Raw genomic sequence first — 24,286 nt, 5'->3', positions numbered from 1 at the left:
CTTACCTTCACAAGCCAGCTTGCGCAGTCGGAGCGTAAGATTAAATCGGACCAACCTGCTATAGCAGTTTTTATTAATATACCCCTAGGTTTCTACACGACATTGTACTGGAACGCTAAATCGCTTGGCGGCCCAGCTTTGTCTGTAGTCTGGTAACTAGCCACGGCTGAAGCAGCCCGCCAGACCATACCAGAGAAAATTTAGAAATTAAAAAATTCCAATTTTCCCCTGCCGGAAATCGAACCCTGTACCTTCTATTAAGACCACAGCGCTCAGCACTGCGCCGTAGGTCGTCATTACAAATCGGACAATCATCTACAACCAAGCACAAAAGTACTAACGGTTGTAACTTTTTTGTTTTTTTAGCTTACAAATGATACAGTGGTGAAAGTGAAGCAAGCAATAAGCTCCTGCGATTTGGCCCCGAGAGGAAAATAATGAGTTTAAAACAACATCCAGCAAGGGTGATTCAACCTTAAGCTGAATGGGTTCCGTACTTTTTTCTTCGCATAAAATAATCAATTTTCAACAAACCCTTGAGCATTTTGGCAATGAAAGTGTATGCATTTGTTAGTGGTTCCTCAAATTGTTATAGTTTTGGATTTGATGATTAGTTTGTAACGATGTGGATAGTACCTATGTCTTATATAGGTAGGTCACCTATAAAAGCCTTTAAAAATATCAGATTTAAAGTGTGTCTGTCAGTCTATTGCCTTTTTACGTCCCATAATTTTAACCGATTAAGACTTTTCCTACAGAAATAGCTTGCAACCCAAAGAAATCATAGGCTACTTACTATCACGGAACTTTTTCATAGAAATCTGAAAAACCACGCTGTTTTCCTCACATCGATTGAAAAGCTCATAATAGATAACTCTAAAAATTTGAGGTACGTGTCCGGGATCCAACCCCGGACCCTCCAAACAGGAAGCCTAACCACTGGGCTATCAGCGCTTTTAAGTAGGTATCAATTACAATCCGGGTATCTTTAAAACAAGAGTGAATAGGCACCTTCTAGGTAAACGCGTCCCATCTTAGACCACATCATCACTTTCCATCAGGTGTGATTGTGGTCAAGCGCTTACCTATAGTGAATAAAAAAAAAAAAAAAAAGGTATTATAATGTCACAGCGCAAGTATCAGGATAAAAAATAACCTATGTCATTCTCCATATCCGTGCCAAAAACCATGTCGATCCGTCGTCGCGTTGCTCTGTTCCGACGTGATTGAAGGACAAACCAACAAACACACTTTCATATTTAGTAGGTTCCAGTCAAATTGGCTAATTTGTAATTAGTAATTGAATTACTAACTAATTTAACCATTATTTTAATATTATCACTCACCTCACTACATATTCGTATTATAAAATATGAGCAAGTGTATTTACTTGTAGGTTTGTCCATCATACACGCCGCAAACAGGACGGCGCGGCCGCGGGCGGCATGATTTTATACGATGGAGAGTGATCAACTTTTTATCTCGGAAAATCAAAGAGTTCCCACGAGATTTTTAAAACCTAAATCCACGCGGACGAATTAGCTAGTTATAATTAATAATACTAAAAAAAAAATTGTTTAAAGTTTACTTGCCATTATATTATCTTCGAGAAATTGTTTTCAGATACGTCACATAGATGGCGTTGGTGGTTCATTATATTATGCTGGTAATCGGGCCTCGGGACATTCTTATTATTTGAGCTTCTGGTCAATAACGATAATGGCTAGCGAATGGCTCTGGGTTAAATTCAATTGAAAGGCTGGTTGGCTGATTCAAGCGAATTAAATTTTTGGAGGGATGATGCCCTTTTGGCATCATCTTATACCTACATAGTATAATTTAAACCAGTTAAGGCCGGGTGCTTACTTTATGAGAATTATGTATTAACACTTGATCGACTCGAAAAAATCTGACTTTAACCGGCAGAAATGTTCACAAAAACAGAACAGGGTGATGACATATTTTCATTATTTTCACCGAAATGTGGAAAATCAGAGACAGACATTATTTTGACATTTGTATAAAGTGTCTATAATATTTCATAGAGTTTCTAACCCATTTCTAACCAAACTGCGTGTATATAGAAAACCAGGGTTACTTCTCCGAATAGATCGTCAAAGATGGTGACCATAAAATCCAGTCGAACCTTTCAATATGGAACCCTATTAGTTTTGTAGCGCATTTATATAGCAAAAAATCTATTAGTTTTGATTTGACAAACAAATTAGGGGCTCAGTCCTCTGATGATTAATGACTACCATTAGTTACATACTAAACCAATTAATTAGGTATATTATTTTCATCGCGCCATGAGGTATGATTTCTATAATTTACTTTATAGAAATTAAAAACCCCATGATATACTAAGCTGTGATAGCCTAGTGGTTAGAAGTCCGCTTCCTAATCGGAGGTCAGGGGTCGATCCTGACCACGCACCACTAACTTTTCAGTTATGTGCGTTTTAAGCAATTAAATATCACTTGCTTTAACGGTGAAGGAAAACATCGTGAGGAAACCTGCATGCCTGAGAGTTCTCCATGTTCTCAAAGGTGTGTGAAGTCTGCCAATCCGCATTGGGCCAGCGTGGCAGACTATGGCCTAAACCCTCTTATTCTGAGAGGAGATCCGTACTCAGTAGTGGGGCGGAAATGGGTTGATCATGATGAATGTACTAAGCTAGTTTATAAAATTTTAAAAAGATTGGGCAAGTGCGAATCGAACTCACATACGGGTTTCGTAAAGTACAAAAACTACACTTTATTTTTTTTTCTTAATTTTCATGGCAGCCATTTTGAATTTCATACTATATTTTGTTGTTATAGTTAAAAAAGTTTTTTTTCTTTCTTTCCTTACAGCGGCATCAGAAATAGACATTCTGTGAAAATTACAAGTCTCTACCTATTACGGCTTTTCCACTAAGCAATGACGAAGTGACGTAATTGCTCTTAATATACAGCAGGTACTGTATCTCATTCATAAAGCGCACGCAACGTGAAAATTCTTGCTTTATTTTCAAGAATCGCGATCAGAGAGAGTAAAACCTAAGCATGCCATTTAAAACCTTATTATCTTTCAGATAGAGTGTGTTGTTTGTTGCTGTAAATGTTTGTTGTGTGAAAATTAATCACATGAAAGTGATGATTCGAATAATATTACATCCAAGATTGCTACTCGCACTTAAAAATAAAGTATTGTACTTAATTTATTTCGTGCATAGGTACTTAAACACTAATTATTTCATGAAAGAAATAAAGAAGTGTTATCACTTTATTTTAAGTAAAGTAAAAATAAATTCTAGGTAGGTACAACAACTAGACTTTTTTTAACCTTAGAAAAGTAAACATAATACTAGTCAAAGGTACACCTAAATTGTTTGCATAAAAAAAAGTGACAACCCTAATTACACCTGTAACGTTTATGCATTTATATTATTAGCTGTCGTTTCCAATTATGTTTGGATTGCCAATTCAGAATTTTATAAATGCGAAGTTTTCGTGAATAGGTAATTTTATATTATGTATTTTCTAGAAATAAACTGAATAATAGTTTTTATCTTCAACAAATTCAAAGTTTCTAAAAAGCAAGCTTATTGAAAAAATCACATCGATCCGTTGCTCCGTTGCAACGTGATTGAAGCACAAAAGGGTAGTGTAGTGATTTTTCTTAGCAATTGGTAAAACCAAAGTGTACAGCTGTGTGAGGCCATGACACGGATAGCAGCATATGGAAGTGTATCACGGGGCGAGAGAACCTGTCTAGCGGACAGGAATGTCGGGTTGTACTAGAACACTTAGCTATACCGGCTGCCTGTACCGACATTATTGCGACTAGCTATAACCGATTGTTTTGTTTTTTGACTGACTGACCCGCCCGACATCGCTAAAGGTGAAATTTGATCCATAACATCCCGGCAAGCTTTTGACGTGACAACGTCAACGCACGAAAAAACATGACTCATGCGGCGTTACTTCGCTCTGAGGCGTTCCATGTAAGGCTTGAAGTGCAAGCGAGAGCGCGGAACGAGCGACAAAGAAGCACAATCGGCCTTTGTTGTCACGTTCAACTATCGTCAGTAAACCGACTTTACAGACAACCAATTTTTTTTTTTTAAATATCCGTAACATTCCGGCAAGCTTTTTTTTAAAATAAATAGGGAGCATAATAGCAAGTGGGTCACGTGATGTAAAGTGATTACCGCCGCCCATGAACATTTGCAGCACCAGAGGAACCGCGAATGCGTTGCGCCTTTAAGGTATTATTAGTATTATATTTGTGGGTCCGTCCCTTGAATAACCCCATGTTGTAATCTAGTGGAAACACCGCCAAAGGGCTAGTTCATTCCTCAGTTTGCATGTGCGTGGAAAAAAGGATCTGGCACAACGGGCGGTCGAATTGCACCAGGCACCCAGGTGGTGAGGCTGAAAAATGCTTGTGAAGGCATGCGGTGCGATTGTAGAAAAAGGCGGCTGGTGAAAACTAAGTTTCCATGGGAATTTTAAAAACTCTAAATCCACAGAGACGAAGTAGCGGGCATCATTTAGTAAATAATAAAACGATCCTACCGGACTTCTCTCCCGGGAAGATTAATCGGATTATAACGCTTGTTTTATTGTTAGAGTTGTTTTATCTCTGGCATGAGAACGCGATCGCATGATAAAACGCCATTTTTTGCGGAACCCCGGGGCGTTATGAACGTCGGGACAGTTATCTGTTTATTTAATAAGCTGTTTTCTTATCTTTTTATTTTTATTGCAAGACTATCCCACGACTTTATCCACGTACAAATTTCAAATCCCAATTTTAACCACTTGGGGTTTGAATTTTCAAATATCCTTTCTTGTCGGAGTCTACGTCGTAATAGCTATCTGCATGCCAAACAGCCCTATCCGTCCAGTAGTTTGAGCTGTGCATTGATAGATCAGTCAGTCAGTTTTTTCTTTTATATATATACATGATATATATGCATAGATAGGTTTGCTTCGATGATTTTGATCTCTTTCTTAAAATATTTGCACACTAATTGATTAGTCCAATGTGGGCCTCCGACTATTTTGATTTCCAAGGTAGATATACCCAGGGGCGCCGACTCCGTGGGTGGCTCGGGTGCTCCAGCACCCACGAGAGGTAAATAGTGGGTGCTGAGCACCCACGACTATCTAAAATAATTCTACTAGGTACGGCGCGGCAGTACAAAGTTCACCCAGGTCAGCTAGTACTGATATAAATAACAAAAATATAAGTAGTTAGGTAGGTATGTAATTAAAATGGCTGGAGCACCCACGGGAACTTTAAAAACCCGGCGCCCCTGGATATACCTACTGTTTACTTTCATCTTTTTTGCACCAACGTTTTTGCAAATACGTGATTACTTACTTATTTATTAATTGCAGTCGGCAAAGTTGTCATTTGAGTAAAAACGTTTAACAGAGCTCTCTCCGTCACTTACTCCATACAATCGTAGTTCCCATTTCATTTGAATAGTAAGCAACCAAAGTCCATGAAATTTTGCAGACATAGTCTAGAAACTAATATCTGTGTCTGTGGTGTTTTAGATTTTTCTAAAAATATGTAGTTTTAAAATTACAGGGGCTCAAAGATTTGTATTTTTCTTTAAAAAAAGGCCCAACTTTGTGCTCGTTTTTCTAGACAACGAAGCAATTTAATGAAATTTGGAAAAACCACAGACCTAGAAAATTTAATGAATATTATGTAGTAAAAAAATTATCGTTATATATTTTATATTGTTATAATTATGTGGGAACTACGAAAACCAGAAATTACACCCAGAAATCTTGAAAATTTCGTGCTGTCTCGATTTGTGCAAGCGGGGTGGTGAAGTGCGGGGGACGACACGTGAAACTGACAGAAACGGACAGTCTAAACACACGGGCCACATTTAGACTGCACCCGACTCCAAACTTGTCGATAGGTCTAACTAAATACATTTCAACTTGCGTTAGACGTATGCGTTACCTACTCAGACGTTGCCTGTAGATAAAAATATGTCTCATGTTTGCTGGCAATAGCGTATGCATCAAACCCTGCAAGTTGCAACTCTCTTGCAACCTATTCCTCACGCAATACGCACAGCTTTAATATTATAATTTTTGACAATGTATACTATATGTAATGCCATATCACAGGTCACTCTCTGATTTATTGCTAACAATTTACTTCCAAATGCAAAGAAATCTAAGTGTGTTGAATTCACACTGCCCAATACCAGGACCTTAAATGACATAAATTCATTGATAAATAATCATATGTTGAAAATAAAGGAGAACCCCGTGTTTCTCGGTATAATGTTAGATGCAAAGCTTCTATGGAACACCCACATATCAACACTTGATGGTAAACTCAGCTCTGCTGCTTACACTGTTAGAAAAATTCGACAGGTACTGACGTGGAAACTGCAAAAATTGTATATTTTGCCTATTTTCACTGTATTATGTCTTACGGACTCTTGCTATGAGATAAAGCGGTAGATATTGAGAAAAAAATGTATTACAGAAAAGGACAGGACGTGCAATTTATAATTTAAAACCGCGCGCTGCCATACAATAAAAATATAAGGAAATAAGTACCTTATCTATTATCTTATAGTAGCTTCTAAATATATTTACAACTAGCTAATGCCCGCAGCTTCGCTCGCGTGGATTTAGGTTTTTAAAAATCCCGATCCTTTCATTTCCCAGAACAAAAGTTGCCTCTCCGTAATAGCCCGTCCCCGGGATGCAACTTGTTTCTGTATCACGTAAGAATATTTAAACGGATTATCCTTTTCAAATCCCGAGGGATCACCAGGATTTAGGAATGCAATTTCTTACAGCATCAGGGTTGAGGTCAACGACAAAGTGTTTACTTGGTATAGATACCTTCAATATCAATTAATAATCGACACTTTTTAAATCCCATTAGCTTTAGTAGTCAGGTCCCCTGCAACATCAGGATTGAGGAGTTGGAATCCAAATTTTTTATTGAACAATGTCGCAAACTTTCTTTATCGATTAAAAAAACTACCCAAAATTACGCAGTTAGGTTACCTGCCAAATTTCATGGTTTTGAGTCAACGGGAAGTACCCTAGAGGTTTTCTTGACACACACGACAGACAGAGAGATAGACAACAAAGTGATCCTATAAGAGTTCCGTTTTTCATTTTGAGGTACGAAACCCTAGAAAACGTAGGAACGGCATTCCGAACCAGTGGTAAATTTTTCTGACCATCCAAAAACACTTTGAAGTTTACCTAAAAGTTTACAGGAATAAAAATTTATCATTGTATTCCATTCCATTTCATTCTATTCCATTCTGTTCAAAGATAAATAGATAATAAAAATATTTGTCACCGAAACAATAATTTACGATACATCGACCAATATCAATTTTACTGATGACAATCTGACTATTACCAAAGTGAACGACTACTATAATATCTATTATATACGACTAACATAATATGTATTATAAATTGTGTGCCGTTTGCATTCTCACTAGGTTCTCATTAAGTTTGTTTTATTTGGTTAAACTTTCTGGCATTTATATTGTTATGACGTTTAATTGGCAAACAGTCTGTTTATTGGCTGAAACTCAAAAATTCAGCCAATCACAACAAAGAAAATATTGTAATAATGATTGATGCAGCTTTCTGTAATTGAAAACAAAATATTTGACATTAACTTGAATGTGACAGTGTTTTCCGAATAGGGTTGCCAGAGGCCCCGTATTTTACTGGTTACCCCGTATGTCAGGATAGAGAAACCGGTAATTATGAAAATAAAATACGGGGCAAATAAAACTAAATATTTTTAGGGTTCCATAACTCAAAAGCAAAAAGAACTCTTATAGGATCACTTCGTTGTCTATCAGTCTGTCTGTCTTTCCGTCTGTCCATCTGTCCTTCTATCCGTCTGTCATGTGTTCATGAACAAATATTAGTATTTTCAATTTTCAAAGTAAGATAACTACATATATCAAGTGGGTTATCATATGAAAGGGCTTTACCTGTTCATTCTAAAACAGATTTTTATTTATTTTTATGCATATTTTTTTTAATGCATAACAGTTTTTGATTTCTCGTGTAAAATGTCGAAAAAAATACCCGAATCGGAACCCTCGGTGCGTGAGTCTGACTCGCACTTGGCTGGCGAAACCGAACACTGACGTTATGTCCAGTAGAAAGAATATTTTCCTTTTGCGGCAATGCGTAGCCGAAACCCACTCGATATTGATCATGGTCGTAGCCAAGGCGGCGGGGCTTGGTTTGAGGATGTTAGCCTTTTTTTATACAAGTTAGCCCGTGACTTTAATCTTTTCTAGTGGTAAGTGATGATGCAGTCTAATTTCTTGGCCGTTAGGGCCATACTAACCATATAACTAGCCATGACCGAAGCCTCCCACCAGACCAGAAATTTAGAAATGGCGACTGCGCCTGGGAAGCCGTCAAAAACCTAAGCCTAAAATAATACTTACACTATTTCTTGCATTTGCTTACCAATTTTTTTTTTGGAAATATATCAAACATTTCGCGCTCACTTCACTCGCGCTTTGAATTTGTATTACTTGGTGTAAGCCCCGCAATTTCGTTTGCATGAATTTAGAGTTTTAAAAATTCCGTGGGGGATTTTCCGGGCTAAAAAGTTTATGTCTGGGATGCAAGTTACCTCTGAATAGTAAGTACCAAAATTTTGGTAAAGAAGATGGGCCGTGAAAGGGTAACAAATAGATAGGCAAATAGATATACTGTCGTATTTGTAATATTAGTATGGATAGGGAGCTTTAAAAATAAAATCTTGCTATGGCTAAACTCGTTTCCCTTTCACTTTAATTCTTTCTGTAATTGAACCAAAAACACTTACGCTCACTGCGCTCGCGCTTTTTTATTGTTGTATTTTATCTCACTGTCAAATTGAAAGGCGAAATTCCACTAACCAGGTAATTAGCCCATAAAGTTGAGCGAATGTTATTTTCCTCATGACAGGATTCAGTTCCGGCCCTGATAAAACCTCTCCCGAAATCGATTCCTGGCTACGGCCATAGTATTGATACTGTGAAGGTGGAATCACAAGTTAAATGTAAATTTAAGTTAAAATGCAAAGATTGTATGCATGAAATGTATAACATTTTGCTTTACAAAACTAGAGTTTTTAAAAGCTATTTAAATAAATAAATCTTTTATTTAAAATCACATTGCAAACACAGTTCACCAATCAAGACACGGCAACATACAGAGAAAAAATACAAAACTTACAAATAAACTGAAATATCTAAATAGGCTTTCCGTGCATTTCAGAGAGAACCACCGCCTATTTCTTCAAATACTTCAAATTTTTAAATTTCTTCAAATCTAAACCCCGTATTTTTGATGGTGGTAGCCTGTAAATCAAAAAGAGGCAGGTGGCAACCCTACTTGCCACATGACATTACAGAATGAAAAATTGTTTTCATTACTCGGTAAGCCTACTGCCATAGTTTCACAGAAAGTGTGACGGTAGTTGTGACCTCTGATTGGTCGACTCTCTTTCACTATTTGCTAAAATTGATGATTGCAACAACAATTTTTTCTTTTTTGTAATCAAAAATAGAACACGGACGTCATACAGGTTGACTAATTGCAATCATTTCTGACCGGCTAACATTGTTCCGCTAGTGGCTCAAACTCACTGTCGCAGCAAGAACATGGTAAATTCAGCCAATCACAGCAATTAGAATTGGTTATCACAAATGCACCGATCTAGGAACCGAGAATACACGAACCAGGGCAGATAGAGATGAGAACAATAATATCATACGTAGGCATCGATGTATATGGATAGGCCCTTAGAAGAAAAAAAATGCGCTCACAAGTTAAAGAGAATTGGCAAAAGTCTCTTTATCACGCATCAGTCGGCCGCACACGCTTTATCGTATCGCACGTGTTTTTGACTGTCGAAAATGCCGTCATGTGCGGTCAAATCTTGCAAAAACCGTACGGAAATCCATCAAAAAAAAGATGGAATAACATTTCACTCGTAAGTATATCGTTTTCTCATTTAATTTAACGTATAAGCTGGGTATATTTTTAATTTTGCTATGATTAAATATTTGCCGCAAAAATATCGTACAATTGGAATACAGAAAGAATGGAGTCGTGTTATTTTTTTTGAAGTAAAACTTTTTATTCGCGTATGACAGACTACTTATGATCATGAATATATTTAACTATGATTGTATGTTTGTAAGTATTTAACTATGTATGTTTGTATATAATTAACTGTTTTACTATGTATGTATATTTGTACTAGTAGACTAGCGATGTTTCCGATATTCGCATCCTCACCCGCAATTGTGAAGGTTACGCATTGATTTGGGCATCCACATCTGCATCTACAATAATAATAATCAATGCGGATAGTCACGCGGATGCGGATGTTGCAAGTCGCGAAAACTATATATATATGTTTGAGTGTATACATGCTTATATGTATTTTTTATGTATTTAACTATGTATGTTTATGTATGTGTTTAACTATTTAACGATGTGTGTATTTTGTATGTATACGTCGTACGTATGACGTAGCTATATTTTAGCGATTTTGCGGGCATCCGCATCCGCAACGGCGAAGCTGCCGCATTGATAGAGGGTTCCGTACTACAGAAGTTTTTTTGGTTATGGTTTATATTATTACATATTATTTGTGAAAATTCTTTGTTAGATTCATTACATGCTCATATCTGCACTAATAATATTTTTAACGCAAAAAAAATTGACGAAATATTGCACAAAATAGCTCCATTCCATCCTTGATCTTTTTAATAACAGAGAGTTGACGCTCGCGTCAAATTCACTGACGAGTTCAATGACGTAATATTTATTTTTTTATAGGCTCATTTTTGTAAACGGATTTATATGGGAATGGCGTATCCTTATACATCGATGTACGTAGGAAATCGACGGGGGATCGTTGACAATGATCCTCTTAAATCGTAGCGACGAGCGAGAATGAGTCATGGCTTTCTAAACTAGTGCGCAGGAAGCACCGCGCCCAGCTGCTTAGTATCATCGATTAGGGTTTGTCCACATACGAGAATAACAGGAAACGTTGACATGCTCATTAAAAACAAAAATAATTAAACTTGTTTCATAAAGTGGATTAAGCAGCCTTTCCAGTTTCCATCAGAGATGTGGGATTATGTGTTACGAGATACATACATTTTTTGGTCACACAATGTGGCTATTCTATTGCAAACTAAATCGACAGATCTAAATCTAGGAATATTCTTTACCCAAGCGAGCATTATGAAAGGGATAGTAATACATTATTATAAACCTGTCATTTTAGTTTGGAGATTTTGTACAACAGAATTAGCCACTATACTTATCTTATTTCATAACGGTCTACCTTATAACCTTGTAGCTCGTGTCGTTTAACCGTTTGATCCTGGTAATTATCACTAACACCTAAAAATCGAAATACTTCCATCGATGTGTATCCGAAAGAATTTGGAAGCCCACCGCATTATTAACCCATGACAACAATGTAATCAATGGCAAGAGGCACGACCCTTAGCAATGAAGAATACGATGCAGAAAGAGTACTTATCTTTTTACAGTACAGCCATTTCACTAAGTACTTAGTGTAATGTTTTCAGGATTCATATTATAAGTATGTAGGTACTATGTATGTCAGTTTTTTATACCACAATAACTTCTATATGCCTGAACAGATTTGGACGTATGGGGTATCGTTAGAATTCTTACATTTTTCCAAGTAATACTGGCTATAAATCTTTTGAAAAAAATGAATATGGCAGCTGTATGCTGCCATTTTCAAATATGTTTTTTTTTTTACATAAGTATTTTTGCAGGGCAGTCGTGGTTTTAATTTATTTAATCAAGTAGGTACGACTTTTCTTCTAGAACAATTTGTATTCATTCAAGTTTTAGCCATTAAAGAAATAATGTGAAAAATAAATGAATTGAATTGAAGTGCCTTTGCTAGAGATAAAAAGTTTTATCCTGCCACGTCCATTAATTTGATATGATTTCGCTTCATTGAATTCCTTCGAAAGTGAAAGGGAAAAAAGTTGATCATCGAAAGTTATTCATGGTAAGTAAATATTTTATCAGTTACGTATATTGAGTAAGTTCGGTGACTATGTAACTAAAATACGTTCTTATTTACTCGTTGGTTTTATTAAGAACTAGCTGATGCCCGCGACTTCGTTCGCGTGGATATAGGTTTTTTAAAAATCCCGTAAGAACTCATTAGTTTTCCAGAATAAAAAATAGTCTATGTATTAATCCAAGTACAATCTATCTCCGTTCTAAACAGCCAAATCCGTCTAGTAGTTTTTGCGTAAAAGAGTAACAAATACATACACACATACACACAAACTTTCGCCTTTGTAATATTAGTGTGATAAGTTCAAACACTTGGTTGATACATTATAGTGTGTGCTTGTGCGTTTTCCATTTCATTAGGGGTAGTAGGGAGTAGGGACGTTTTATTGGTGGCATATTGAAAGTCTCCAGTGTGTAGTTACTCTTACATTACTTAACATTAGGGCCAGCGCATACTGACTGAGTGGAGGTAGAGCCGAGTTTAAAAAAGAGTACTCCTTATGTAGGTAATAGGTATGCTGACATTTAAGCTGTTGTTACAGTGATTTCGATGCTGAAAACAAAACACGGAAGCATCGCAGAAGAGATAACAAACGCGCGGAGCTCCTAGGTCACCCGTGCTCCACTCCCTTGATGCCAAAGTCAATAAATTAAGATTAGTTTGAGCTGTTATCATGGAATAAATACTCTGCGGGTGTGCCCTGCGCCTTACCCGGCTTCTGTTTATTCATATTATTACGCTCGAGTTGATCCCCTAAATCTGTGTGCCGAGAGAAAATGGATCAAGGGATTACTAACACGAAACCACTGACTGTAATTATTTAATACTAGCTGATGCCTTCGACTTCGTTCGCGTTGATGTAGGTTTTTAAAAATCCCGTGGGAACTTTATGATTTTCCAGGATAAAAAATACCTATGTGTTAATCTAGAGTATAATCTATCTCCATTCAAAATTTCAGCCAAATCTGTGCAGTAGTTTTTGCGAAAGAGTAACAAACATGCACAGATACACACACAGAAACTTTCGCCTTTATAATGTGTGATTATAATAACCAGCTAAGTATGAGTAGAACTCGTGCACCGAGGGTTCCGTACCTTGAAACGATAATATTTATTAAGTAGGTGTTCGACCAAGTCAGAACCAAAATAATCTATTGACAACACAAAAAAATTGAAAATAATCTTAGAACAAAACAAAAATTTTATCTAAGTAAAAAATAAAGTAACTTTATTATTCACTAACTGATACCCGCGACTTCGTTCGCGTAGATGTAGGTTTTTTAAAATTCCCGTGGGAACTCTTTGATTTTCCGGGATAAAAAGTAGCCTATGTGCTAATCCAGGGTATAATCTATCTCCATTCTAAATTTCAGCCCAATCCGTCCAGTAGTTTTTGCGTGAAGGAGTAACAAACATACACACACACACACACACACACACACATACAAACTTTCTCCTTTATAATATTAGTGTGATATTTTGCACAAAGGTACAGGCTAGCTTCGAAAAATTTTCAAAAAAGGCTCAGTAATCTCTTATCAATAACATTATGTCCCATAAAATTCCCATATAGGATTTAAGATTAATCATTTTCGGATTTTTCCCTATACTTGTGCCACGGCCCACGATATTCGCAACTAGGCTTTACCTATTTTCACAGACTTTCAGATTTGTGACGATATAGCCTAGGTCCTAGGGTTCCATATTTCACCTTAGTAATAGATCTAACTGTGTTCAGTTAGTAACAAAACCTAGTATTAACCCAGTGACCTAAACAGCTAAATTGAAGATACAAGATGTCCGTAGGGCACTACTTTAACCTTGCTAGCCACTTAACCTGTAGGTAATGCCGCCTGTTGGCTGTTCCACACATTGACGACCTTAACCAATCGTTAAGACCAGTGTTCAGGCTATCTTAATGGTAATTTATAAGCCAGAGCTAGGTTTAATAGACCTGAATGCAATAAATGAGCCTTAATTTTTAACCCCCGACCCAAAATAGGGGTGTTAAAGTTTGGCGTGTGTATCTGTGTATCTGTCTGTGGCATCGTAGCTCCTAAACTAATGAACCGATTTTAATTTAGTTTTTTTTTCGTTTGAAAGGTGGCTTGATCGAGAGTGTTTTTAGCTATAATCCAAGAAAATCGGTTTAGCCATTTGAAAGTTAACAGATCTTTTCTAGTTACTGTAACCTTCACTTGTCGGGGGTGTTATAAATTTTTAATTTACACTTGTAGTAGCTGTGACATGTTTATACGACCCCCCTGGTGCAGTGGTAAGTGCTGTGATATTCTAAGTGTTAGATCTGGAGTTCAATTCTCGGCGCGAGGTGATAGTCTAGCGATTAAATCTTAGGCCTTCTAATCGATGCCGATGGACAGGTATCGAAGGCGGGTGCGCATCTCTAACTTTTTGGAGTAATGTGTGTTTTAGTTTTAAGGTTCCACTAATATTAGACCCTAGATCCTCACATGACCAGATCAGACCTACTCTAGACCAGATAAGAGCCAGCTTACAAATTATCCAAATTGCACCTACGCTACGGAGAACCAACCCCGGGACCTCTTCTTATAAACTAGGGAGGTTGTCAAAATAAACTCAACCAAAAACATCAACATTCGACCTTTCACTTGGTCCTCGATCCTTTTATTGCACCTCTGCCCACGCAAACAATGTTTTATGGCAACACAAGAGACACCTTAAGTCCTTATTATATTTAAGGTCATTGCATAAATATCGCGGACCTATTGACCGCAAAAATCGCTGCAGGTTTGAGATGCGATCGTGTCTTGTAAGTACCCACTACCCATCAAGTTGTTTCATTGAGGAAAACGTTGTTAAACTGTCTTTATTATCAAAGAGATGATTTGAAGTGCCCTCGTGTGTTAGGGTTCCGTGCCTTAAAATCTAAAACGAAACCCCTAGCTAAGCTTTTCACTTAGCAATCCAATGGAACCCATCAAACTGTTTCATTGAGAAAAATGTTGCAAATTGATTTCGCATATCAACACAGATTCACTGCTTAATCATCAAAGATTAATTAATATAAATAATATGTACTTAGTGTCCGTCTGTCCGTCTTTCGTGTCTGTCAAGAAAACCTATAGGGTACTTCTCGTTGACCTAGAATCATGCCTAATTGCAAAATTGACTTTACAATTAGGCATTGTAAGGTCTACATCTCCTGAAGATGTTCCGGTGTCGGGGCGAAACGTGCGTCGAATGGTGTTGGGATTTGTGTGGTGCTGCGTGGTGGTGGTGCGTGTGGCTTGCTTGGTGGCTGGCTTTTCCTGCATGTCTATTAATGGGAGGGCGGGCGGTACATGTCGCATGCTGCATGTTGCAGATTTGTTTGGTTTGGCGGATTATAGCAAATTAAGCTTTTGGTTCCTTGTATACTATGTAAAAGTGTTAGGTGCGTACCTATATCTTGTACGAGCGACGGTATGGAACCCTTCGTGTGGGACTCCGACTCGCACTTGGCCGGTTTTTAGATCTAGAACAACAATTATTAATGGGATAATAGGCGTAATACGTTTATTCGGAGAAGCGTGTAAAACCTTAAATAGATGCGGCTTTATAATCACGTGTGAAATCTCGACTCGTTCATCACATTTTCACTGCTCCTTCACTCGTCAGTTGTCAGTGAAATGGAGTCGTAAAGCGATGAAATGCGACAACTCATCCCGCGGCTCGCCTCACAGAACCTACTTTACTGCTAACTGGCTGCACCGGTAGCTATTAAACTACTAGCTATTAAGTTGGTTACACACCAATCCAATCCTGGTCGCACAGCAATCCAATCTGGATTGCTGTGCGACCAACGGATGCCTATTCGTATTAAAGGCAAAGTTTATAAAACCGCTGTTCGCCCTGCTTTAATCTATGGCTCGGAGTGCTGGCCTGTAAAAAAAACCCAGGTTTCTAGGATGCATGTAACTGAAATGAAAATGCTGAGATGGGCAGGTGGAGTCACCTTACTAGATAAAATACAGAATAGGCATATTCTGGGCACCTTTAAAGTAGCACCAATCGAAGACAAACTCTTAGAGAGACGGCTGCGGTGGTATGGTCATGTCATGAGAAGACCCGAGGATCACATGACCAGAAGCGTAATACATGTTAGCGCTGGACCCAGACGACGGGGCAGACCTCGACAAACCTGGATGTCAGTAGTATTGAACGACCTGAAAACAGCCCAAATAGACACAATGACGACCCAAAACAGAACAACTTGGAGAAATATGGTTAGGAGAGCCGACCCCAATTAACATGGGAAAAGGCTAGGTCTATATATACACACCAATCCAATCCAATCCATCAGCCTGTAAGCTTCCACTGCTGGATATAGGCCTTTCCAAGAGCGCGCCACCAAACGCGGTCCTCCGCCTTCCTCATCCACCCGCTCCCCGCTACCTTCTTCAGGTCATCGGTCCAGCGGGCTGGAGGTCGTCCCACACTGCGCTTACCGGTACGCGGTCTCCACTTCAGAACACGTCTGCCCCAACGGCCGTCGGTTCTGCGACAGACATGGCCTGCCCATTGCCACTTCAGCTGGAATCCTACACACCCAACATAACATATTTTCCAAGGCTGCCAACGATGCGCTGTTACTGAGCCTACGCTCTCTGTCCGTTTATCTATCAGTGGGATGTATCTCATGAACCGTAATAGGTATAGAGTTACAGAGTGTGTATTCCTATTGCTGCTATAACAACAAATAATAAAAAACCAATTTCATGGCTTAATCTGCATTCTGCTTAACCGACTATGACGAAATTTGGTTACAGAGACTTTATCCCGGAAAATCAAGAGTTCACATTACACGGGATTCTTAACAAAACTAAGTGCACGCGAACGAAGTCGCAGGAAAAGCTAGTAGTATCTAACTTACTAATTATATAAGGGGAAGATTGCTCCGACATCAATGTTTTTAGCCTTATACCTACCCCAATCCTACTAATATTATAAACGCGAAACTTTGTAAGTATATATGGATGGATGTTTATTACTATTTTACGCAAGAACTATACTGAACGGATTTGGCTGAATTTTAGAATGGAAATAGATTATACAATGGATTAACACATAAACTACTTTTTATCACGGAAAATCAATGAGTTCCCACGGGATTTTTAAAAACCTATATCCACGGGAACGAAGTTGCGGGCATTAATTAGCTAGTTAGGTATATGTGCTCGGTGTGCCTCGATCTTAACAAGGTTTCCAAGTGTTTCTTCTACAGTGATAATACGTTTTTGCGCAATAACGCTTAACGCTTAACAAACGAGTAACCCACAATCGTTTCTGGGCCACGCGGTGCTCAGTTTACATCAATTTGTTTCATTTCATTTGGACATTTTATTAAATGTTTGAGTAGGTACCTAGTTTTATAGACGGCTAACGAATGTCGCTTCCGTCATTCGTGGACTTGACCCCCTTTGGACTATTCGCAAAAGTATTTTGCAATTGCAAATAAGGTGGAAGCGACGGGCCTGCCCGCGAAATTCAAATTTAATTTGGTGTTTCGCTATTTGTAAACTAATACGACGACGTAGGCTTAAGGCGCATTTTCACTAGGCGACATGTCGCAGATACTTGTCGTTCGACATTCACGTAGTTGTCTCTGTAAAAGTTGTGGGACAATGTCCCGCGACATATGACTCGTTCTCATTGGCCAGTCGTGATCAGTATGTCGCCCGAGGAAGTAGTGCTGTTCAGTGCAGTGGAACACAAAGCGACACACGTTCTCACCACTCAAAGCCTGCCCGGCGATTGTCGAGGGACACGAAGGTCGCGCGCGTCGACGCTCGCAGACCATCGACTAGCGACAAGTTGCGCGACACGTAAATGTCCCAAGCGACGTCGGACGACGTCGGGCGACATGGCGCGGGACACGTGAATTTCGTGTCGAGCGACAGAGTCGCGCAACAAATGTCCCCTAGTGAAAATGCAGCTTTATATTTTAATTGCGACAATGGCAGTATCATCTTCACAGGTTTATATAAAAATCTTTACTTTAAGAAATTAGCTCTAGTATCGACTATTCACACAAATTAGTCGATACTAGAGCTAATTTCTTACTAGCTATTAGTTTACAAATTGCGAAAAACCAAATTAAATTTGAGTTTCGCGGGCAGGCCCGTTTCATGCCCCTTAAAGAAGCCTCAATAGCTTAACGGTACGGTAGGAGGGAACTGAAATTCGATGGTTCAAACCCCACCCGTTGCACTAATGTCGTACCTAAAGCTTTACGCTTAATTGGAAAGCAAATTATATGGCTATATAATGAACTGGTTGACATTTTTTTAATTAAAAAAAAACTTATTTCTATCACTACCAATTATAAATGCGAAAGTGTGTGTGTGTGTCCTTCAATAACGCTGCAACGGAGCAACGGTTCAAAGTCAAAATCATTTATTCAAATTGTTACATTTGAAATATGATAATATAGTGGTGATAATGAATTACATAAACTTAAAACTAAAGCTATGAGGGTTCCACATGCGCCCAAGTCTGAGAAGAGCCCACAACAAACTCAGTCGGGTATTTCGACGTGATTTTCTTACATGGATGTACCTACTCGTACCTACTTATAGACATCGTCCATCTATTTGGGAGCTACGATGCCACAGACAGACACATAGCTTCACAAATACATAGAATACACACATTAAACTTATTACACTCCTCTTTTTACGACGGGGGTTAGTAAACATACATCGTTCTTAGGTAGGGACCTAAATTTCGTTCTACAATTTGAGTGACCTAGCGTGATAGACATTCTGATAAAAACTTGCCTCTCAAATCTTTATTACTTATTACATATCTTCAAGTAACCCTCGTATCTTTAGTTATAAATTTCACTAGATATACATCATTGTATTCCAAATTCAGCAATTGACGATCAGAAAGAGTACAAAAGTACCTATTACCAAATTAAAATAATTGGACTTTCGACTTGACAAGTCGTTGAGTTTAATCCCTTCCCAAGTTATCAGAAAGGTGTCTACTTTAGAAATATAAGGAAATGTCTATGACCCACTGCAAGGCAACATTTTCTCTAATTGTAGAGAATGTAATTATCACAGAATTTAAACTTGGTGTAGAAGTGGCAGAGAGTGAGTTTGTCGCCGAGCATATGACTTGTAAAACATCAGTAGGCGTTAATGTAAAAGCAGACGTAGGTATTTGTATAACGTTAAAGTTTAATATATACGTTGCTTTGAATACTAGAAATAATATAATTGGTATGTATTTTCGAATTATTTCTGCGCTAGCTGATGACCGCGACTATGTCCGTGTGAATTTAGGTTCTTAAAAATCCTGTAGGAACGCTAGGCATAAGAAGCCAGTTTCCGTCTCCACCTTTCACCAAAATCAGCTAAACGGATATGAGCTGTTAAAAATCTTGCGGAATGAGTGCTAGGTAACGTAGAATGCACACCGGCACGGGCGGCGTCGTTGGAAGACGTGGACTGACGACAAGAATCGCGGCGCAAGACTGATTACTAGCAAACTATGTCCAGCTGTGGACATCAGCTATCGCCGTTGACGGTGAGGACGATGATAATATTAATATGGATGATGATGGAGTAGCAGAAATCCGGTAACATGCGGCACTGTCCCGGAATGCTATATAGCTGATATGATATGATTTCTTCTCGGTAGGAAAGGCATTCCGAACCAGTGGTAGATGCACTTGACGATTCAAAGTACTTGTAAAAGTTTCATTGAATAAAATATTTTGGTTTTTTTTTTTTGATACTAAGTATTTCTATTTGTACTTTATTTCAAATTCTGTGGGACGCATTAGCTATTGGAGAGTAGATTACGTACTAACAAGCCTTATATTTATTGGACTAAATACATTAATTATCATAAGATATTGTGCATTTAACCACTAATTAAAAATTAGGTAAGTAGGTATTATTAAGCTTGTCTTATTATATGAGACTAGCTGATGCTTGCGACTTCGTTCCCGTGGGTATAGGTTTTTAAAAATCCCGTGAGAATTCATTGATTTTCCGGGATAAAAAGTAGCCTATATGTGTTAATCCAGGATATAATCCTATCTCCATTCCAAACAACCAAATCCATCAAGTAGTTTTTGCGTGAAAGAGTAACAAACACACATCCATTCATACCATAGATATAAAAGACTAAGTATTATTTGGATTTCTGTGATTCATACATACAAACTTTCGCGTTTACAATATAAAGTAGGATTGTCTAATACCTACTTAGTTAAGATCATGTTAAGATACTGACCCATTATCTAGGTAGGTATCTATTTTAAAACATTTGCTAGGTTATACAAAATATGTCTATTGAAGTTGGTTTATATTGTACACTTCCTGTAGGTATACATAATTCAATAATCACTATACTTACCTACTAATATTATAAAAGCGATAGTGTGTTTGTTTGTCCTTCAATCACGTCGCAACGGAGCATTAGATCGACTTGATTTTTGGATAGGTATTATTATTAGACTATAGTTGAAGACCTTTTTATCCCGGAAAATCAAACAGTTCCCACGGTATTTTTGAAAACCTAAATCCACGCGAACGAGGTCGCGGGCATGAGCTAGTAAGGAAATAATTTTAGAGCATTATAGAGAACCCTCAGGCATGCAGGTTTCTACATTATATTTTCCACAAGAAAACAATAGGTATTAAAACTATTTATTACAATTTATCAAGGATCATTCATCATCATCCGTTCCGAAAAGTTAGAGGTGCATGCCCGGAATCGAACCCGTTAGCTCCCGAATAGAATGCTGATCTCTTAACCACTAGGCTATCACCGACAACCTGCACAGCCAGGCTGATCCTTTATGCAAAAACTGAACCAGCCCTTCTGCCAACAGATGAGGCTATTTAGCGCGGTGAAATGTCTCGTGAAAATAACCTAACAGTAGTTTAGAAAAAGCTTACCGTGTGACAAAAATCCTCTATTTTCAACACCATGTTTTTCAGTCACATTCGCGAACGGAAGCCTATTCTTCCCACCAGCACTAACACCGACTTTTCTTTTAACTTTCTTCTTATTGTTCAAACCATCACAATAACATAATAATATCACTAACACCAAACATCCAAAAAGTTTCGTATGCATTTTCGATTCATAATTGTTGGTAAAACACAACTTTCTTTGGTAAATACGAAATTAAAGATTACAGGCACTGATAACAAAGAGGTTTTTTTTCCACGAGACCTAAAAGTTGGCAGTTACTTTGGATAAGAATTAGTTTGGCCATCCAAAGGGGCAATGCCTGCATCTTGGCTAAAATTCCTCGCTGCGATGGTGTCGATGAAGTATTAAATTAAATTAAATTGATTTTAGTTTTTATTTTAATTAGGTATTACAGTTTTAGTTTATTTTCCATTCCTTAACAAGTAGCTATATACCTAATATAAATCTTCTAATTCACAATGTAAGAAAACACCTCTTTTAAGATTGTTTCGCCATCGGGAAACTTGGAAAATTATTTATATTATAAATATTTCGTGATCCAAAACTTTTATAATGCTTTTTCGGGATATGTACTTAAATACACAATAATTATTCTTCGGGCGAATTCAAATTCCAAACGTACGTATTTAACACAGCAAAAAGTTTAATAAATAATTAGCAGCACTAATATGCGGTGAATTAAATTTCGCGATTTTTGGCGCGCAAACCAGTCGGCCATGTTAGATGCGCGTGCGACGGTGCACTGGCGTAACAGATTTGCGACTGAGCGGCGAGAGTACGCGGTTTCAGCAAGATCCAAGGGCAAAAATAAGATAAATAAGATAGCTACTTCGGTACATTGGGTCCATTGTTGTTATTAAACGGAAATTTCCTTTCGTTTGATGGCAATCCGAAATCAAGTTAGGTCTCTACATCACCTGGTTTCTGCTATAAGTATAATTACCTTTTTTTATTCAGATACAAGTTAGCCCTTGACTGCAATCTCACCTGGTGGTAAGTGATCATGCAGTCTAAGATGGAAGCGGGTTTACCTGGAAGGGATATGGTAGTTTTCATGAAACCCATACTCCTTTGGTTTGTACACGGCATCGTATCGGAACGCTAAATCGCTTAGCGGCACGGCTTTACCAGTAGGGTAACTAGCCACGGCCGAAGTCTCCCCCAAAACCAAATACCTTCGATAGATTTTTTGTTTTCGTTTATGAGATAATAAGTTATTAAGAAGAGTTATTTTTCGGTTTGACAAATTCCCGAAAAGATTAAAACGCATTGGCTGTTCCTCTGGCGCTGCAAATGCAGTTCATGTTCACTTCAGGTAACCAGCTAGCTCGTTTGTTCGCTATTTACTTATATTTTTAAAATAATCTTCCTGATGATAACCGGAACCCAGGTTAAAGTGCTCTCAAAGGCACAGAGGTGAACATCAAATCCCGAGATGCCTAACCATTTCTAGGTCAAACTAGATAATAGTATTTACCTACCTACCTAAGTTGTTTTCTTACCTTATTTAACTAAGTACCTTGTATGAAAATGCTTAGGTCTAAGTAGGTAAGCTTACCGTTATATACTTATTCAAATAAGATCCTGTGTAGAAAAGATGTTAGTTTATTGGTTTATACCTACTTATTCCTCAACATTCATTAGGTAATACCAGAAGATTATGACTAAAAGGTGGCCCTTTGTCAGATTAATTAATATGGACGTCGGCATTCGGTGCATCATTATTTTGGCTCCTTTATTTTAATGGTTAAACGGCCGTGCTGCCAATCAGCGGGGAGTTCCCCGATTGTCGGGGAATGCTATGAGGCATGCGGCGGGAGACGGTGGGGAAAATGGGGTTAACTTGGGAGGCTCCAAAATCTCTCGTTGACGCCCACCCGCTCCGAGAAGAAGACAAGGAGAAGAAGGAGTCCCAAAATAACCCACAATAAGCCCTATAATATAAGGTAGTATCTAGTATACGAAGCTGAAATTGAAGCGAAGAAAATTAAACATTTAAATTGGCAACACTGTTAAATACGTATTAAACGGCACAATTCATACCAGAAATACCGGTCAATGCAATCCTACCTACCTGCAATCGTGCCTACCCGGTTTACATAACTGTTGTATGTGGAATTGAATAAACCTACTCTAGTAATAAGCAGGTTTAATTATTTAAATTATTTTGGCAATCTGGTCTCGTATGAATAAAAAACAATCCATACTAATATTATAAATGCGAAAGTTTGTCTGTCTGTCTGTTTACTACGTTTTCACGGTTCATTCGCTGAACCGATTTTAATGTTTAGTACAGAGTTAGCTTACATCCCGGGGACGGGCACATGCTACTTTTTATCCCGGAAAATCAAAGAGTTCCTACGGGATTCCTAAAGACCCATCCGCTCAACCGATTTGTATGAAATTCGGTACCGAGGTAGCTTGCGTCCATGTTATTGACATAGACAATTATTTATCCCGGAAAACCAAACAGTTCCCACGGGATCTTCAAAAACCTACATCCACGCCAACGAAGTCGCGGGCATCCTCTAGTAATTAATAATAACAAACGAAGGTCACTTTAAGTGATTACCACCGCCCATTAACATTTGCAGCACTAGAGGAACCGCCGAATTGCATTGCCAGCTTTTCAAGAATTTGTTGAATCAGCGCCGAAGGGAGTTGGTTCCACAGTTGCGTGGAAAAAAGATCTGACACAACGGGAGGTCGAAGTGTACCTACCAGGCACTCAAGTAATGATTGGTGAAATAGCTTACGATGGTGTGCGGTGCAGTTGTAGAAAAAGGAGGGTGCAATCATCGATGTACATGCAATAAGGTCCACCAACTCCTCAGAACACTCCCCGTATACCTACCACGTATTCTGAAATATTTACTTGTCCAAAATATTCAAAAGCTTGTCAGTCCGATAGGTAGACATACTTATCCACTCAGTTAATTTAACTACTTTCGCTTGAACAGGCTTAAAAAGCTTATTAATTACGCACTAATAAGCAAAGGGCCCTTATACTGTTGACCACTAAATGCCCGGGCCCCAAGGGTTTTAGAATGGGTTACTTTTGTGAGGGGAGTTGGCCTCAGTCGATTGCGCTGAGCAAGCAACATTGAACCAATTCGGTGCTTATCTGGATGAGTGACTTTGGAAATCAGAATTTGGCGTTTTTCCTCTGTGTCATCGGTTTAAATTTAGATTATTGTTATCACTA

At 38.2% G+C, this 24,286-nt stretch overlaps 1 protein-coding gene across 2 annotated transcripts in view; it reads right to left on the bottom strand.

Annotated features, from left to right (window-relative positions):
* The window catches only part of LOC123874129, a 44,112-nt gene extending 22,260 nt beyond the window's left edge, over positions 1-21,852 (bottom strand). For both annotated transcript variants that reach the window (XM_045919326.1, XM_045919327.1), the window contains exon 1: positions 21,042-21,852. In XM_045919326.1, the coding sequence (XP_045775282.1) occupies positions 21,042-21,222 (181 nt within the window). In that variant the 5' untranslated portion in view covers positions 21,223-21,852. The remainder of the gene's footprint in view (positions 1-21,041) is intronic.
* Between the last annotated feature and the right edge of the window lie 2,434 nt (positions 21,853-24,286).

This window comes from Maniola jurtina, chromosome 17 (assembly GCF_905333055.1).
Source record: "Maniola jurtina chromosome 17, ilManJurt1.1, whole genome shotgun sequence".
Classification (NCBI taxonomy): domain Eukaryota; kingdom Metazoa; phylum Arthropoda; class Insecta; order Lepidoptera; family Nymphalidae; genus Maniola; species Maniola jurtina.
This window is presented reverse-complemented; position numbering and strand designations above follow the sequence as displayed.